Below are 16,395 nucleotides of genomic sequence, written 5' to 3' on the forward strand. Positions count from 1 at the left end.
AAGGTTGGAGGATATGAGCTATAGGAAGAGGCTGAATAGGCTGGGGCTGTTTTCCCTGGAGCGTTGGAAGCTGAGAAGTGAACTTAGAGAGGTTTATAAAATCATGAGAGGCATGTATCGGATAAAATAGACAAGGTCTTTTCCCTGGGGTGGGAGAGTCCAGAACTAGAGGACATAGGTTTAAGTTGAGAGGGGAATGATTTAAAAGGGACCTAGGGGACTTTTTCACGCAGAGGGTGGTGTGTGTATGAAATGAGCTGACAGAGGAAGTGGGGAAGGCTGATACAATTACATAATTTAAAAGGCATCTGGGTAGGTATTTGAATAGGAAAGGTTTGGGGGAATATGGCCAAATGGGACTAGATTAATTTAGGATATCTGTTTGGCATGGACGAGTTGGACCCAAGGGTGTGTTTCCATGCTGTACATCTCTAGGACTCTGTGACTACATTTCACAGATGCTTGTTTGGCTGTAAACACTTTGGAGTGTCCTGATGTTGTGACAAACACTATATAATACAGGTTATTCCTTCCTATAGTGGCTGGGTTCCCTCAGGTACTAAATTCCAAATGATCACTCATCTAACCTTAACTAATACATTGTGGTTCATTTTGCTGGAACAAGGTTCACTTCTACACACCCGATCTTTAAACTTCCATAAGATATGCCCCGATCTTACAGGTTTTCTAGGCTCAGTCAGTGAAACATTTTTCGTAGGCTTGTTCATCTCCAACATGACACTACGCGGTCCAAACAGCAGGTGATTGACTGCGATAAGTCTGCCATAGTATAACATTGCAGCACCTCTTGCAATGCCTTGAAATTTGAAATGTATTATTTTAGATATCTCACGTGGTATTTGTTGGTGGGAGAGGAGGGCGGCTTCTACAGCATCTTCTCATCTCTCAACTCTTCACATTAAACAGAATTTTGAAGTTCAGTTTTATTGCAGCATAGATCATGGAAAACACAACAGATGCCTTTTTTCTAGTATGTACGTAACCCATAAAGTGAATGGAAATTTCATATCAACCTCTACTTTCAGCAGTAATTTGAAAGGCCACTACCACTGCCCACTTCAATTTGGTTATAAATCAGAGAAAATATATTTCTGCAGATGTTGACAGCCTATTCAACTACATGGGCAAGGCTTACTCACATTCACAGGTGTACAAACTTCCAATGGGATTCATTAATTCAATACGGCAATTCCAGGCTAACTTTTTATAGTGCAGGTATGCCAAAACCATGGTTATGGTGACCCCACTGCTAACCTGGCTTAACTTTAACTCAGTTAAAAATCACACAACACAAGGTTATAGTTCAACTGGTTTAATTGGAAGCACTAGCTTTTGAAGCGCTGATCTTTCATCAGGCGACTGGTGAAGGATCAGCACTCTGAAAGCTAGTGCTTCCAGATAAACCTATTGGACTATAACTGGGGTTGTGTGAATTTTGACTGTCCACCCCAGTCCAACACCAACTTCTCCACATCATAACTTTAACTCAACATGGATCAGAGGTCAAAGCCAGCATTTTCCAGAAACTGAACTGTTCACTAATACTGTTCAGTGGAGTCTTTACTTGCTAAAACACTGATTGACAATAGTTCATAATATCTTTGCAGCCAAGTTCTGGGGATGTTAAATCTGGATATCTGTCCATCATAATGGATCCGGATGAAGTACCACTGGATGAGCAGTGTGAGCATCTAGCATATGATAGCAGTAAATGGGAGTTTCCTAGGGACAGACTCAGGCTTGGTAAGTACAACACACTTACAGACAGGATCTTCTGAAAGATGCAATAATATAATTTAGGGAAGGAAATATTCTTGAGACCAAGCATCAGTTTGTTTTTGACATTTACATTTCAATCAGAGTTCACTACTTCAAAACATTCACCCAGAGCAATTCTTGCTTCAGTAGTGGCATTGACTTCTGGACTCAGCTCAACATTTCCTCCTCTAACTTATTGGGATGGAACTAATGAACTTGGTCACATAGCGAAATGGAGCAAATGGGCTGATCTAATAGGTGGAATCTTGTTGAGGGGGTCAAGGTCTCATCTTTCTGCTGCAGAGCTGGTAAGAGGCCTGTGTGACCTCTTCTACACTTGATCTTAGCCAAAAGGCCAAGAAGGGCTTCAAGAAGGTTTACTGAGCCATACATCAGTTTGGCAAGTGAAGTCACCAGCAGGCCATTCTCCAGAATCAAGACCCTTGAGGCAGAAGTCTCAGCTTCAGAATGTACTCGACAGCTACTGGGAATTTATGCTGTAAACTTGTTCACAAGATGGATGCTAAGCCAACATTTTATTTGTCCATCCCTAATTGCCCAAACAACAGTTAAGAGCTAATCTCATTGCTATTGGATTGAAGCCTACTTAAATACTGGACTTTTTAATTCCCTGCCCTAATCCCCTTACTGCCACTTCTCTGTGATATCCATAACATTGTTCTCACCAATTTCAATCTGCACTACAAGCTCATTTATCTTGCTTCATATACTGGATGCATTTAAATACAACACACACAGTCCTGTATGTACCACGCCTCTTCTCATAGTTGTCCCTGATCTGCTGTGCCTCAAATTAGATTCTTGACTCCTATCACACTCTGTCCTATTACTCATTATGGAAGCTTTAATAACCTTTCCACCCTTTTAACTTGTGACCGCCCTATTTAGTCTTTCCGCTAGGATCCTGGTCCCAGGTTCACAGGAACATGCACCCGAATTCCTTGGGCTTTACTTTATCTTCAATAAGGCAAAGCAGCATGTACACTTCATTGTTTAGGTCAACTAATTAATGAATCATTTTTATGTCTAATCAATTTTAGGAACTTAGCATCTTTATTGACTTTACTTCATTTTTTAATATTTCCAAATCTTTTACATTGAATTGTATTTTTCTGCTGGTACAAGTGTACACATTGATCTAAGGATATATCTATTGTGAACTGAACCTGTTTCTCTTTACACAGGCAAAACACTGGGACTTGGTGCATTTGGCAAAGTGGTAGAGGCATCTGCTTTTGGGATTGACAAGTCTTCAACCTGTAAAACAGTGGCTGTAAAAATGCTGAAAGGTACATTTCTGCTTCCTCGTTAATTATGGATTTAATGCAGACATTGCAGGTATTAACATCAGCTGCCTACAAAGTAGTCTCCATCTAACAACAAACATTTTCTGTAAGTTTAACTGGGCATTGGGCTGTCCCAGCTTCCAGTCTCCTACTGCATCCTTCTCAACTAACTCACTGATGGAGAATTAGGAGCTGAGCAAAAATATCTGTGGACATAGGGACGGCAGAGAATTGGAGATTTCCTTGCTGCATTGGAATTGAAGGAGAATCAATTATTTTTTATTTGGACAATTTGCAGGAGTTTTTTTTCACAAGGTTGTGGAACTTAGCCGGCAGTACATCTAACCTCCATGTAACCTCCATGTATCTGCAACTTGTTTATTTAGAAGAGGTGAGAGCAAGATTTGAATGTCAGGATGCCATAAGATTCAGAGATTGTGGTCACCGAAAGGATATAATTAATAGCCCGGAGGATAGCTATAGGCAAATTCTTGCATAGACTCCCTGCAGTGTGGAAATAGGCCCTTCAGCCTAACAAGTCCACAGTGACCCTCTGAAGAGTAACCCACCCAGACTCATTCCCATACCCTATTATCCTATATTTGCCCCTGACTTACGCACCTAACCTATACATCCCTGAAAACTATGGGGAACTTAGCATGGCCAATTCACCTAACTTGCACATTTTTGGATTGAGGGAGAAAACCAGAGCACCTGGAGGAAACCCTCACAGAATGCGCAAACTCCACACAGACGTTCGCCTGAGGCTGGAACCAAACCTGGATCCCTGGCGCTATGCGACTGTAGTGCTAATCACTGAGCCACCTTGCCAGTGCAATTGCTTTTTTGTCACATACTTGAATGCATTCAGTATATGAAACAAGATAAATGAGCTTGCAGATAAGATTGAAATTGGGAGATATGATGTTTTGAGAATGACAGAGATGTGGCTGCAAGGTGATTGGGGTGGGAACTAAATGTCCAAGGATACATGCCCTACTGATAGAACAGATGGCAGAGGAGGTGGGGTTTTCTTGTCAGTAAGAAATGAAATTAAATCAATAACAAGAAGTGACATAAAAGGTGGAATCTATAGAATCTGTGTGCGTAGAGCTGAGAAACTGCAACGGCAAAAAAGATCCTGATGGGAGTTATGCACAAGCATCCTATAAGTAGTCAGGATGTTGGGGAAGCAAATAAATCAGGAGATAGAAAAGACATTTAAGAAAGGCACTATTACGATAATCATGGGGGACTTCATTATGCAGGTGGACTGGGAAAATAAGATTGGTTGCATCACAAGAAAAGTAATTCATGGAATGTTTACCAGGTCTTTTTATTTGGAGCAGCTTATGGTAGATCCCACTCGGGAACAGGAAATTCAGGATTTGGTGATGTGCAATGAGGCAGACTTAATGAGGGAGCTTAAGGTAAAGGAACCATGAGGGTAAAGTCACCACAATATAATAGAATTCATCCTACAGTTTGAGAGAGAAAACATTGATTCAGATGTAACAACATTACAGTTGAAATATAGGTAACTACAAAGATGAGGAAGGAGCTGGCTAGGGTAGATTGGAAGAGGAGCTTCACAGGGATGATGGTAGAACAGCAATTGCAAGTTTTCTGGGAATAATTCGGAAGGAGCAGCAGAAATTCATCTCACAGAAGAAGAAGCATACTGAGGGGAGGATGAGGCAACCATGGCTGACAAAGGAATTCAGGGACATCATAAAAGTAAAAGGAAAAGCATACAACGTGGTGAAGATTAGTGAGGAAAGCTTTTAAAAACCAACAGACGACAATTAAAAAAGCTATATGGGGGAAGAAGATGAAGTATGAGAGTAAGTTAGCTAGTACTATAAAAGAAAATTGCAAGAGATTTTTTAGATATCTAGAAGATAAGAGAGAGGCAGGAATGGACATTAAACCACTGAAAAGTGAGCAGAAAAGGTCTGAAGTTGTATAATCACCCAGCCTAGTTGGCTACACCCCAAGGTTCTGAAGGGGAAAGCTGAGGAAATTGTGCAGCTGATTTTTCAGGAATCATTGGAGTCAGTGAGGATTCCAGAGGACTGGATAATGAATAATATTACATCCCTGTTTAAGAAAGGAGGGAGGCAGGTGTCAGGAAACTATGGGTTAGCCTGACCTCAGTCTTTGGTAATATTTTAGAGTCCATTACTTAGGAAGAGGTTATGGAGTACTTAGAAGTACATTATAAAATAGGACTGAGTCAGCATGGCTTCATGAAGGAGACGACATACCTGACAACTCTATCAGAATTCTTGGAGGAGGTAACAAACAATTGAGAAAAAGGAGAGCCAATGGATGTAATTTATTTAGATTTCTAAAAGGCCTTTGATAACGTGCTGCACAGGAAGCTACTAAATAAAATAAGAGCTCATGATGATAGGGACAAGGTATTCGCATGCATAAAGGATTGGCTGACCTGGCAGAGAATGGGTATAAAAGGGGTCTTTTTCTGGATGGCAGCCAGTGACTAGTGGATTTCCATAAGGGTCAGTTTTGAGCCAACAATTATTCATTTTATATATTTACAATCCAGACAAAGGAATTAGGGGTATTGTTGCTAAGTTTGAAGATCACACAAAGAGAGGTGGAGGGACAGATGGAATTGCAGAATTGGGAAGGTTGCAGAAGGACTTAAGACCATAAGAGCAGAAATTCAGCCATTTGGCCCATCAAGTCTGCTCTGCCATTTGATCATGGCTGATAGGTTTTTCAATTCCATTTTCCCACTTTCTCCCTGTACCTTTTGATCCCTTTGGCAAGCAAGAGCTTGTCTATCTGTATCTTAAATATATTCAATAACTGGCCTCGACAGATCTCTCTGGCAATTAACTCCTCACCACTCTCTGGTAAAGAAGTTTCTCTTTATCTCTGATCTAAAGGGTTTTCCCTTTACTCGAAGGCTGTACCCTTGGGCCCTTGTCTCTCCTGTCAATGGAAACATCTTCCCAACATCCACTCTGTCCAGACAATTCAGTATTCTGTAAGTTTCAATTAGATCCCTCCTCATCCTTCCAAACTCCATTGAGTATAGTCCCAGAGTCCTCAAATGTTCAGGTGAGGAGACTGGACAAAGAAGTCGTAGATGGAATACAATGTGGGGAAGTGTGAGATTATAAACTTAGGTAAGAAGAATAGAGGCATACATTATTTTCCGAAATGGGGAAAGGCTTTAGGAGTTTGTAGCATGACATGGGAGTCCAAGTTCATGGATCTCTTGAGGTTAACATACAGGTTCAGCTGGAAGTCAGAAAAGCAAATGCAATGTTAGAATTTGTTTCAAGAAGGTTTCCATACAACAGCAGAGATGTATAAGGCTCTGGTCAGACTGCATTTGGAATATTGTGAGTAGCACTGGGCTCTGTATCTAATGAAGGATTTGTTGCTCCAGAGGACATTTTTTAAAAGAATAATCCTGAGGATAAAGGGCTTATCATTTGAGGAGTGGTTGAGAACTCTGGGTGTGTACTTGATGGAGTTTAGAAGGCTGAGGGTGAATCTCATTGAAATTTACAGGATACCAAGAGGCCTGGATAGAGTGGATGTGGAGTAGATGTTTCCACTAGGAGGAGGCACTAGGGCCCAAGGGCACAGCCTCAGAGTGAAGGGATGATCCTTTAGAACTGAGATCGGGAGGAATTTCTTCAGCCAGAGGGTGAGCAATCTGTGGTATTCATTGCTGCAGAGGGTTGTGGAGGTCAAGTCATTGAGTGTGTTTAAAACAGAGTTAGATAGGTTCTTGATTAGTGACAGAATTAAGGACTATAGAGAGAAGTCAGGAGAATGGGGTTGAGAAATACATCTTATGATTGAATCGTGGAGCAGACTGATGGGCTGAATGGCCTAATTCTGCTCCTGTATCTTATGGTCACATCCCAGATTCTCTAGAGGGGAATCTAATCCAATAACTTAACTGAAGTGTGTCACAGATAGTAAGTTTTAGATGCATCTAAAAATTGACTTTATACCAGTAAAGTGGTGGAAACTAGGAGTATAGGGTTAAAGTTTTTTTAAAAAATAGCTTTTAGATATTAGCTAAATTCATTCCTGTAATAAGGATTTTTTTCAGTGGCAAGGTGACACTGAATTTTCCAGTATCAATGATTAGTGATATATCAATGCAGAGCAGAAAATTGATCCATAGCACCCTCCCCTATCCTGACTTGCAGCAATCTTTCATGTATCAGACACATTAGCTCGTGACTTCTATCCTTGTTGGTGGTGAACTGAGAAGCAGGAAGGGTTTTGTTTCTGTGGGTTGTTATTGTACTGTAATGATGCCACTTTTACACCTCCAACAGGGAGGTGTATTGGGAGTAACATTTCCTTCAAGCTGCATCACTGCCCTCACACGCAGCCATGCCAAGGTTCCACACATGGTGATCCAGTTCTGGAAGACTCACAGACAACATTCTAGCCCACCACCAACTGTGGCCTCCAGTTGACCATTTAAATGTCTCCTCCCACCTCCACAGGGAATGAACCAGTTGTTGCTGTGCAGCATAGAGAGAAGCTCAACATATGCAGAGGGCTGGTCACCTCTGGATGTGGAAGAATTTGGGGTGTAGGATGAAATGAGGTGAAGTGGGGAGTAGGAAACAATTCTCCATTTAAAAAATGCATTCAGTTTACAATTGAGAAACTGGGCATTGGGAATGAGGAGATCCATTGAGAACAACCTCCCGCAAGTCACTGTGCCTCTCTCCTTGCAACCACCCACCCCACGACTACCCATATTACTGATCCATGCCTGCCTTCAGGCCTGTCCTTCTGGCATCAGCCATGCTGTTACTGTTGCTCTCAAGAGCTTCCAGCCTTTGGTTTACCTGCAACTCTCTGTAAGTAGGGCTCCACCGCCAGGGTCTTGATTAGAGGGGAAGGCCCATATATCAGTGACCTCTCCAGTGCCAGACTGGAATGTGATTCAGCAAGCTATCCCTAAAAAAAGCAATGTGACTCTCTCATCCACTCTCCAGCTTGCAGGCTAAAGCCCTGATACCTCAACAAGAATGCACCAACTCACTATGCAGGTGGTGAGGAATGTCATCCTGCTATAGAGGAAAATGAAAATAGATCAATGGATCAGTTATTTCCAGATCACTCTCTGATTAAGGCAAGCCTGACGACAGATGAGAAGTGGATGCTTCATACAGTCGAGAGACAGGGAGAATTGTGGAATTTAAACCATCAACTTTTCTTCACGACAAATTAGAAAACATATTCTGGCCATTCCATTTTTGAATGTTAACTTATTAACCATGTATTGTTAATATATTGTTTGGAATTTATTACTGTTCATAAAAGTATCTCGATATTTATATTTAGAAGAAATGAGATCAAGGCTAAATCTTGAGTAAATCTAAACTTTATCATTTCCTGGTTCTGTTATCATTCTAAAAACAGAATTGCAACCTTGGCTTTTTAACCTTGCTTTGAAGACAGATCAAACAACACGTTTCCTAGTCTATGAATTCATTCAACCTCATTCTTTAACAGAAGGCGCTAGCACAAATGAATGCAAAGCTCTCATGTCAGAGCTGAAAATTCTTATTCACATTGGCCATCATCTGAACGTGGTGAACATGCTGGGAGCCTGTACCAAGCCTGGAGGTAAGGACTAAAGACCCCTTGTATGCTAAAGCACACAAAAAGTTTGTTGGCTTCCCAGAGCTACTCACTTAGATGAAATAGCCCTCCTTTCTATAGACACACTTCCACTTTTGACTTGGGGCAATTAGTAATGAAGATGTGAATAAGATTCCTTCTAACGTACTCCACAAGTTTATTCATTTAATTCTAAACAAAAAAAAACTACCTATTTTCTTCAGTGTTTGTTTTCTAACTTGAAATGAGACATGGGCTTTCTTTCTCATGAAGGTGAGGTTAATCAATTATATAAATTGTTTGCTTCACCGTAGTTCCAGATAATTGGTGACCCTGACCTACTTCACAGCCAAACAATTAAAATTTAACAAAATTCAATATAGTATTTGTGCACAACAACAGATCTCCAGTTAAGTTTCATATTCAGCTTCACAACATCAATTTCTAAACCTTTGGCTCCAATGTTCATTTTAGGATTTGTGAGGAGTAAAATTCAAAAGGAGAATCCATGCTACATTTTCATCATGCAGTTTACCAAGAATAGCAGAGATAATGGAACAAAAATTGTTGCAATACACCTACAAACCTATCAGTTTAGATGTGGAATAAATTGTACCCAACCTTTGCAGGGACTAAGCGCACTGTCAAAACTGCACTATCAAACCTTTTCCAGATATTGCTTACACAGTTGGTCACCACATGAGCAGCGCACACATTGAACCTACTATGCTTAGTGTTTTCCAATAGCTCTTCCAGCCACCATCCAGTAATATGCTTTTGACACTCTTTATCAAAAGCACCTTCTTATTGAAGCAGAGGGAGTGGAGTACTCCTCCACTGCAGTGATTGTAACGAGGTCAGCCAACTACACTTGAGTAAAACTAAACTTTATCATTTCCTTGTTCTGTTTTCATTCTAAGAATAGAATTGTAACCTTGGCTTTTTAAACCCTGCTTTGTAATCCGATCAAACAATGCATTTCTTATTCTATAAATTCACTTGAACCTCACTCTTTAACAGAAGGCACTAGCACAAATGAATGCAAAGCTCTGGTGTGTTCATAAAATGTGAGTTCCCTGATTGGAGCTGTTAATCTGATCCAATCAGAAATCTTGGTTGACAGAGATAAATAGGAATGTGTATGGTTCTGGTCACTCTGAAAGCTGGCTCTGAGGATGCCAGACCAGTGTCAAATACAATGCACATCTAAATAAAGGGTGACTTGGTGAAGGGTTACTGGCCTCTGCGGAGTTATTCATCTATCGTTCCACAAGAGTCACAGTCATCCTCACCACCCTCCTATAATTTTCATTCTTATGCTAGGAATTTGCCTAAATTGCCAAAGTGAGGAGGCAAAGAGACCTCATTCAGATGAGGCCTGAGAATCAACTCATGTCAACCCATGGTCTTTTTGCTTTAGCTGCAGGCAGTCTCCACAAGCCCAAATTTATGTCTGAAAATGAATGCCAAGGAATTTTGTTGAACTGCACAAGAGAATTATAGCATGACGTTATGGTCACAGGACAGAGGAGACCATTTTGACCCTTCAAAATGACATGGAGCACATTTCTTTTAATATCAATTGAATAACAACAACCATGTTTTCTTTCTTGGAAAAGCTCAGCAGCATCTGAGGTAGGGTCACTGGACCCGAAATACTAATTCTGATTTCTCCCTACAGATGCTGCCAAACCAGTTGAACTTTTCCAGCAATCTCTGTTTTTGTTTTGGATTTCCAGCATCAACAGTTCTTTCCATTATTTTGTTTTCTTTCCTGTTTATTTTATAGGTGTAATCAAATTGCAATCAATCACTATACTTAAAGTTTATTTTTATTAAATGTCAAACTTTTCTGACATGGGCTTTTTGTGTGATTAAGATGTCAAAAACAAACCAAAAAAATTAGTAAGTTATTATATATTTCACAAAATGAGTCTGCTGAGTTTTGGCAGGAAGGCACATGGACCAGGAAAGTTTGAGGTTTCATTTCCACTCTGTTTGCTCGCCTCAGTGTGTTAGTAAGAATGTTACAACTGGTCAAAGAGCTAAAACTAAAGAGGGGAAAATCAGTTTGAATTCCTTACTCCCGATCATTATCAGGAAATCTCAGCTGTAAAATGCTTGTGTGCAGCATTAAGAGAGAAAAGGATTTATCTTGATTATTACCTCCCTATTGGCTTGTCCTCAACCACCCATATAAAATAGAATTATTTTTGAGTTCTGACAAAAAGGTCATCACCTTTAAATGTTAACTCTATTTCGCTCTCCAGTGATGCCTCTGATCTGCTGAGAATTTCCAGCATTTTCTGTTTTCATTGCAGATTTCTGTTAACTGCAGATTTTTACTTTGGGAACAGATGAGCAATCCACCTGCTCACCAACCTTCAACATGCTGCCTAATATTTTCTTTCTGCCATTTGGGAATGGGAGTAACCTTCTGTAGTGTTTACCACAATCAAGTTGGAAAAAGAAAGAAAACCTATCATGTAGAGATCATTTCATTCTCGTGTACGTTTTTGTACAACCTCTGTCAATATTAAAGGTTTCTGGTCTGCAATTGAATGATGAGGTCAGAGACTACTAGTAATTACTCATTGTCAAACATATACTCCTGATATTCTGATTGATGAATTCAGAAAAACAATTCCTCACATATAGCACGCCATCAGCATCATGAATAGTATGTTCTTGTGGTTCTTTCCTCAAGCACAGCCTGTCCATTTAGGAGGAAAGAAATGTTTTGATGTATGATAGATGATTTATCAAAATTAACTTTATGGTTAAATCACCAGTTTTTCGCAAATGTTCCTTTTGTTGGTGTGCTGTTACAAAGAAGCACAGTGTTCTATGCAAATGAAAATAAGTTCCCATGAGGTAGGCAATCACTCACTGTTCTCTAACAAATTGTTTTATTTGTTTTTTTTTTAAAACCAGGCCCTCTGATGGTAATTGTAGAATATTGCAAGTATGGCAACTTGTCCAATTACCTCAGGAGCAAGAGGAATGACTTCATTTTAGTCAAGGTATGAGCTAAAACAGAGCATGGTCACTGTTATTTTAGTAACCTGGGGATACTGGGCTAACTAAAAATTCAAAAACAGAATCAATATATCATCTTTTGTTATACCCTTAGGAGTATAATTTAGTCTCGCAGTGTGCTGGCTAATTTATTTGCATTCAACAGTATTCTAATGCAGTCACAAAATGGTTTGAAGTAAAATAGTTTAATAACTACATTGAAATAACTTGCAAAGGAATTTTAACTGAATGAATTAATTATTGTACCATCAGAGACCATGAAACTTCTCCTAAAATCCTTATTTGAAAAGGGAGTCAAACAGAAATATAAACACACCACATGGAATATTATAAAATCATAAAACCAGGGGGGGAAAATCAAAATTGAAATAGTTTATGCATCTGAATTAGAGCCTGGCACTTAAAGCTTTTGTTTTGTCTACATCACTGTGCCACTAAAGTCAAGCAGTTGCCACACATAAGAATATTTCACATGTTACAATCTGAATGGTGTCTGTTCACTGTGGTTTAACTCTTTGCCATTGTCCATGAACACACATGGTACCATCTATTGCATACACCTGCCTTCCTCCAGTATCTATAAATCATAAAACTTGCTGTCTATCTCCAGTGCCAGAAAAATATTGACCAGCCTGAAACACATATTGATGAGACCAGTCCCGAAGTAATGGAAGGCATAAAACGAAGACTGGAAAGCGTGGCAAGTACAGGAAGCTCAACAAGTTCAGGCTTTGTGGAAGATAAGAGTTACAGTGACACAGAAGAGGAAGAGGAAGGTATGTTCATCTTCCTTCCTTGTGCGTACTACATTGAGAATAACTGAATTGCATGATTGTTTCCACTAACGTAACAAGATTATTAGAAATCTATAACAAGAGTAATAAATTATATGAATAGGGAATTTCCTGTTAAGCTAAATTCTATTGACCCTCAAAGGCTCAAAATAGGCCCGCCAAAGGATCGAATCATCCTGTTGGGTTTTACAATATCATTAAACTGCTCAGATAAATCCAGTTGCATTGTGTACTTTGTTATCATTAGCAATCACATTAGTGTTATCAGTAGAATTAATGGTATCAGAAGTAAACAACCCCAATAAGGTTACAAACTGATATGCTGTCTTAGAAATCCATACAAAAGTTTGTCCTTTGATAGCTGCACACTCATTTCAACAATCTCATTTGTATCCTCAGCACAAAGGGAAGCCAATGACTGGGAATGGAAGATGCCTCCAATATCATCATTAGGGTGGCATAGTGGCTCAGTGGTTAGCACTGCTGCCTCACAACAGTAGGGACCTGGGTTCAATTTCAGCCTCGAGTGACTGTCTGTGTAGAGTTTGCACATACTCCCATGTCTGTGTGGGTTTCCTCTGGGTACTCCGGTTTCCTCAAAGATGTGCACGTTACGTGAATTGGTCATGTTAAATTGTCAATAGTGTTCAGAGATGTGTAAGTTAGGTGCATTAGTCATGGGCAAATATTGGGGACTGGGTCTTGGTGGATTACTCTTCAGAGGGTCAATGTAGACATGTTGGGCCAAATGGCCTGTTCCCACATTGTAGGGAATTCTATAAGCACTTGAATGTCAGTCACAACACTGTAACGTGCAGAATAATACCAGTTTACTGCAGAGGACCAACGTTCACTGCCAACATTATATTTCAAGCAGAAACTTCTTGGCAGGCAGGCAGAGATGATTTTCATCCAATAACGTGTAACTGATTTCCGCACTCATTTAGACACTCTGCTACTATCGATAAATATGCAAAGTTCCTGCTGCCCATCGCACACATATTATAATATTTCCAGTCTTACCCTCTGAACCTAACAGTCAGGAATGACAGTCTTTCATTGATGGCCCATTCTGACCTTCCTTTGTCTCTGAAAGAGATCCATCATCAAAGCACTATGACAGAGTCAAAAGTAACTGCACACCTGTGAGATTCCATTCGCAGAATATGCTTAAAGCAGCAGTCAAAACTTCTGAACAATTGCCCCGAGGACAATCCAAAGAATGTGAAGTTGCTCTAATATTCTGAATTTCCCCCGACAATATAGAGGGGGCAATTCTATATAGGAGTTGCTTGCTGTTATGATACATTTACATCCATTCTGCTGTTAGTAATGATTGACCTGTTTTGCAGATACAGAAGATCTGTATAAACGACCACTAGGTATGGAAGACCTGATTTGTTACAGCTTCCAAGTAGCCAAAGGCATGGAATTTTTGGCTTCAAGGAAAGTAAGTTGATTCCCAACTCTTGCAAACCACAGATTTTTATGCTTAATTAAAAAAAAGAATTAATTTTCACTCCTGCTACTGACTCAAACCTTCATATCTAGCATCAGTGGGCAAAATAGTCTTAAAAGTAAAGCTGGTGGAAATCATTGGAGTTCAACACTCTGTGCTCAAGACTAGGGAAAACAACAGCCTGGTGGTATTATCACTAGGTTACCAATCCAGAGACCCAAATAATGTCCTGAGGACCCAGGTTTAACTCTCAAAAAAAATTGGAGAATTTGACTTCAAATTTTTTTAAAACATCTGGGGTTAAGAGTCTAATGATGTCCATGAAACCATTGATGATTGTTGGAAAACCCCATTTAGTTCAGATTGTTAGAAAAACACATCTTTACTTGTTTCGGCCTACATATGACTCCAGACCCACAGCCATATAGTTGACTCTCAATTGCCCTCTGGGCAAAAGGCGATGGGCAATAAATACTGGCCTAGCCTGTGATGTCCACATATTATGAAAAATGTCTACACCATCTAAGACCAGCCTTTAACATCAGGTGTAAAATGGAGCACCAACTCATTCTTGCAGGCATGATGTCCAAGTCATTTTGAGGCGTGAGCCAGATTTAAATGTAAAATTGGACACTACTGCTGGAAGTGATTGAAAAAAATATAGTTTGCATCCTTTCAGAAGAAAACCCCAGATTAGCACATGAGAGAAAAGAAACAAAAAGATATGCTGCAAGTCTATAATGAGGTAAACAGATTTAAAGAAGACACATGGAGTATAAACTCTGATTAGATGGGTTGAAGGGCATTTCTGTGCTCCCTACTTTACATAGTACATACCATTGGCAGGCTGCACGCACCAAGCAATTGCTCCATGATATCATAGCTAGAGGGCAAGAAGTCAAATGATTCCCACTCTGATCTGCAGTTTTCTACCTGAGGAGAGAAATGACCCTTGGTAGGGTACCTCTGCGAGTTAGCATGCCAAAGTTCTCAATTGGAATGAAGCGCCAGTGAAAAGGCACAAAGCAAACACTAGTATTTCTTACAGGGAGGAAACGTCATAATGCAAAGCAAGTTATGCTACTATTGCATTCTTTTTGCAGGCCAAGTGTGTGTTAGCATTGACAAAGACCTGGAAACATGGTCTTTCACTCCCATTTTCAGCGAAGGTCGCATCCCAATTATCAAGAAATGAATATCAATGTTTGGTTTTAAGAATTGCAATCAAAAGAACATAGTAGGCTTGGTTTCTAAGCTTCTTAATATTCCATTGCAATTCCAGTGCATCCATCGAGACTTGGCAGCACGGAATATCCTCTTGTCTGAGAGCAACGTTGTGAAAATTTGTGATTTTGGGCTGGCTCGTGACATTTACAAAGACCCAGATTATGTACGGAAAGGAGATGTAAGTGTGTAAGAATGACAGCTTTCATTTATAGATGCTGAAATATTAGTTCCTGACTTTTTCTCAGTGGCCCAGTGGCTGATAAAGTCTTGTTCATCTTTGCAGGCTCGACTCCCACTCAAGTGGATGGCACCAGAATCCATATTTGATAAAATCTACTCAACTCAGAGTGATGTCTGGTCTTTTGGAGTGTTGCTGTGGGAAATATTTTCCTTAGGTAAAGCCTGACAAAAAAAGAAATAATTAAAATTGGGAAGCCAAAGGTTTACCTTTAAATGTTGCTTGAGGTTGCATGTCGAAAAAAACTAAGGTTAAATAATTTTGAAATTATTTAGTAGATGCATCCAGTTTCTATTTAAACTTTATGGATGATTCAATTGTAAACGGATCTGTGTGCCTTTGGGGTCAGTTCATACATCAGGAAATAATAACACAATGGATTCAAATGATATATTGTAATACTATGATGGCTTGAAATTGTTTTGTGCAGTAATGACAGCAGTTAATGTCTTCAGCTTGAATTCCATTGTTTATGTTTTTTGCAAATCTGAATCCACCATTATATGGAATATATGATTTTGTCATAAATCATTGCCATTGACATTGTTGAAACATGAAGTTGCTCACTTAATCTGAATTGATGATTTCTGCATAGCATCTTAGTTGAAAGATTCTCAAAAGTATGAAAATCTATATCAACTGCATGATTATATAAAGTAAAAAATCGAACTAGTGGATGCTCTCTTCAGATTTTCCATTGGTCAGACCATCGTAGAATCTCAAACATAGCAGATTCTAATGGAATTGCCTTGGAAATTAAAGACTTCACTGGGCTTTGCCCTTGTATTCGGAACCAAACAAAAGTTTTCAGTTAAAATCAGAGAATTGAGAGGGTTCCACTGAAGTTAATTAAATAATAACTGAGATGAGCTGTTAAAAATCTAGTCCAACTCTTAAGAAATAATCGACTGCTCT

The 16,395-nt window shown here is 39.6% G+C and overlaps 1 protein-coding gene across 2 annotated transcripts in view; it reads left to right on the forward strand.

Moving 5' to 3' along the window:
• kdrl (kinase insert domain receptor like) overlaps positions 1-16,395 on the forward strand; it is a 211,685-nt gene that overhangs the window by 148,015 nt on the left and 47,275 nt on the right. For both annotated transcript variants that reach the window (XM_043704901.1, XM_043704900.1), the window contains exons 17-24: positions 1,629-1,764; positions 2,985-3,089; positions 8,616-8,729; positions 11,658-11,746; positions 12,373-12,538; positions 13,909-14,006; positions 15,298-15,420; positions 15,526-15,637. In XM_043704901.1, coding sequence (XP_043560836.1) covers positions 1,629-1,764; positions 2,985-3,089; positions 8,616-8,729; positions 11,658-11,746; positions 12,373-12,538; positions 13,909-14,006; positions 15,298-15,420; positions 15,526-15,637 — 943 coding nt within the window. The remainder of the gene's footprint in view (positions 1-1,628; positions 1,765-2,984; positions 3,090-8,615; positions 8,730-11,657; positions 11,747-12,372; positions 12,539-13,908; positions 14,007-15,297; positions 15,421-15,525; positions 15,638-16,395) is intronic.

The sequence above is a fragment of the Chiloscyllium plagiosum genome, chromosome 15, assembly GCF_004010195.1.
Source record: "Chiloscyllium plagiosum isolate BGI_BamShark_2017 chromosome 15, ASM401019v2, whole genome shotgun sequence".
Lineage (NCBI taxonomy): Eukaryota > Metazoa > Chordata > Chondrichthyes > Orectolobiformes > Hemiscylliidae > Chiloscyllium > Chiloscyllium plagiosum.